This window comes from Punica granatum, chromosome 2 (genome assembly GCF_007655135.1).
Source record: "Punica granatum isolate Tunisia-2019 chromosome 2, ASM765513v2, whole genome shotgun sequence".
Taxonomy (NCBI): Eukaryota; Viridiplantae; Streptophyta; class Magnoliopsida; order Myrtales; family Lythraceae; genus Punica; species Punica granatum.
Window position 1 is genome coordinate 26,836,057 of NC_045128.1, and position 2,180 is coordinate 26,838,236.

At 36.1% G+C, this 2,180-nt stretch overlaps 1 protein-coding gene across 1 annotated transcript; it reads right to left on the reverse strand.

Moving 5' to 3' along the window:
* Positions 1 to 528: 528 nt before the first annotated feature.
* Positions 529 to 912, reverse strand: LOC116193837 (antifungal protein ginkbilobin-like protein). Its single transcript, XM_031522588.1, has one exon. It carries the CDS (start codon positions 910 to 912, stop codon positions 529 to 531), a length of 384 nt encoding a protein of 127 aa, XP_031378448.1.
* Between the last annotated feature and the right edge of the window lie 1,268 nt (positions 913 to 2,180).

Sequence of the window (2,180 nt, forward strand, 5' to 3'; positions counted from 1 at the left end):
TAAGCACTCATGGTGCCACATTAGTGGAATGAGGAATGATGTGTGGCTAATTATATCAAGATGGGGTGTTACTGGCTATTTATTAAATTATAAGAGGTGTCCTTGAAATTTATAAAAAAAAAAAAAAGTGGGGGAGGGGGGAGACAGTAGGCTGCCACTATTTTTTTTAAACTTTTTCGGTAAATATAATTCAGGGCAATTTAATAATTCAGATTGAATTGGGAGTAATCATTCAGTAAACGCATATATATAAGATCACAGGTTAATAATATTATGAGTATTTAGAATAAAAGGTAATATAATTATACAATTCTTACAAGTTTATTGGAATGAATGTGAACTGAACAGTTACAAGTCTTTGCTCATATTATTCAACACTTCAAATTCTAGGAAAGGAAAAGAGCGCATATATTATAAATGCAACTCCATTTATTAGCAGACACGTACCAAATATCTTTGTGAAATCAAAATTCCTCTAGGAAACTTTAATCCGGAAGTAGTGCAAGTCCATATGTCGAATCGATACTCCTAAAATGGGTGATTCTCGTATCTTAGCTTGCAGTCTTGAAGCTTCACCTGGGCTCCATCGCTCAGAGGACAGTTGTCGCCAATCTCTGTCCTCGCAGAATCCATGCACGTCCGGCAGTCCGAAGATGAAAGCGCCGTGTTGCAGTTTCCGTGACCGTACCAACCCGATGTATCCGTGCCATAATCGTAGGTATTTGCCTTGGGAGTTTCAAGCACTAGTAATTGAAGCGTGTAGCTCTGGCCCTCCTTAGCAGCACGGCCCGAGATTTTATTTGGATTACAGGCATAACTCAGCAGAGTGGTATCCGGATCACCCAACACGACGGTGTTAGTAATGCAAAGTAGGGCAATTATCAAAAATAAAGTTCTTAAGAGAGCAGCCATGTGTACTCCACGGTACTTTCTCAGAGGTAGTTTGATATCTTAATCAATTCTTTGCTTCTCCAATATCAACAAGGAGTGTATACATATATATATTGTGGCTGTAGATTCTTCTTCCTAAGTTGATGTGTTCCTACTTCCCGTGTCATTATTCTCCCAGTCGGATTTTGGAAATATACTTCTTAATTTATACGTCTGATCAATTTTTGTAGCTTATATATGCTTGTCTTTTGCAAATTTCAGCCGAAAACATTTGTGTGTGTATATTATATATGTACGTTTTCCTTTGTTTTATTTTTCCCCTTTATAGTTATAAGAGACTAGCTCTCACGCGCACGCGTTCATATTTTCTTTCAGTGTCGATTTTGATTTTTATGAAAAACTTATTAGATGTCTGAGAATTATGATTTAATTTTTATGCATACTTTGTTAATTCTAACTAATTAAGTAAACGTAGATATTTTATAATGAAAAGAAAGTGGCCAAAATTTTAGTTTTTTTTTGTTCCGTAAAAATAGGAGAATAAGTAAAAGTGGATTTTTACAATACGGTCAGACTATAGAAAAAAAATTAAAAGTGGTTACAAAATGAAATTTTTATTTAAATAATAGTATAAGATGAAATATAGTGCGAATAGGACGGCACACCATCATCCGATGAAATGCAGCTTATCCTCTAACGACTTCACAATGAAACCCATAACACCAGCACAAGAACAAAAGACTTACTTTGATTTTAACGGGACTTTGTCGACTTTCATATATTTATAATTGAACACATTGACTTATTATAATCTTCTGCCGCTCTTCGAAGCATATCGGTCGTCACAATCACAATTCTCCTATGCGGAGTACTTTAGGAATTGTTCCACCATCAATATACAAGATCATATATATGTATGATCTTCCCAATACGCCGGCCTCCCCAATATGGAGAATGGGTCATACGGCAATAGCATATATCTATGGAAGCGATGTGTGTGTTTTGTCATTAGCTTAGTATGCGGCAACTTAGACTTCCCGGTTTCTTTTTTTGGTGTCCAACTTGGAATTCGAAGCACAATAAGTCCGACTAATCTAGTTCAATCATAATCGGCCCACTAATGGATAGAACTCTCCCAATCATAAATTACAGAAAACTTGAACCGATACCTTATTTGAAGAAATAAACATCAAATCGCTTGATTAACCCATATTGGAAATTATTTTCCTCTTTCATTCTCAAGCTTATACCGACAAGGTCAGCTTCTCTTGTACTTTCGTGGCGGGGGA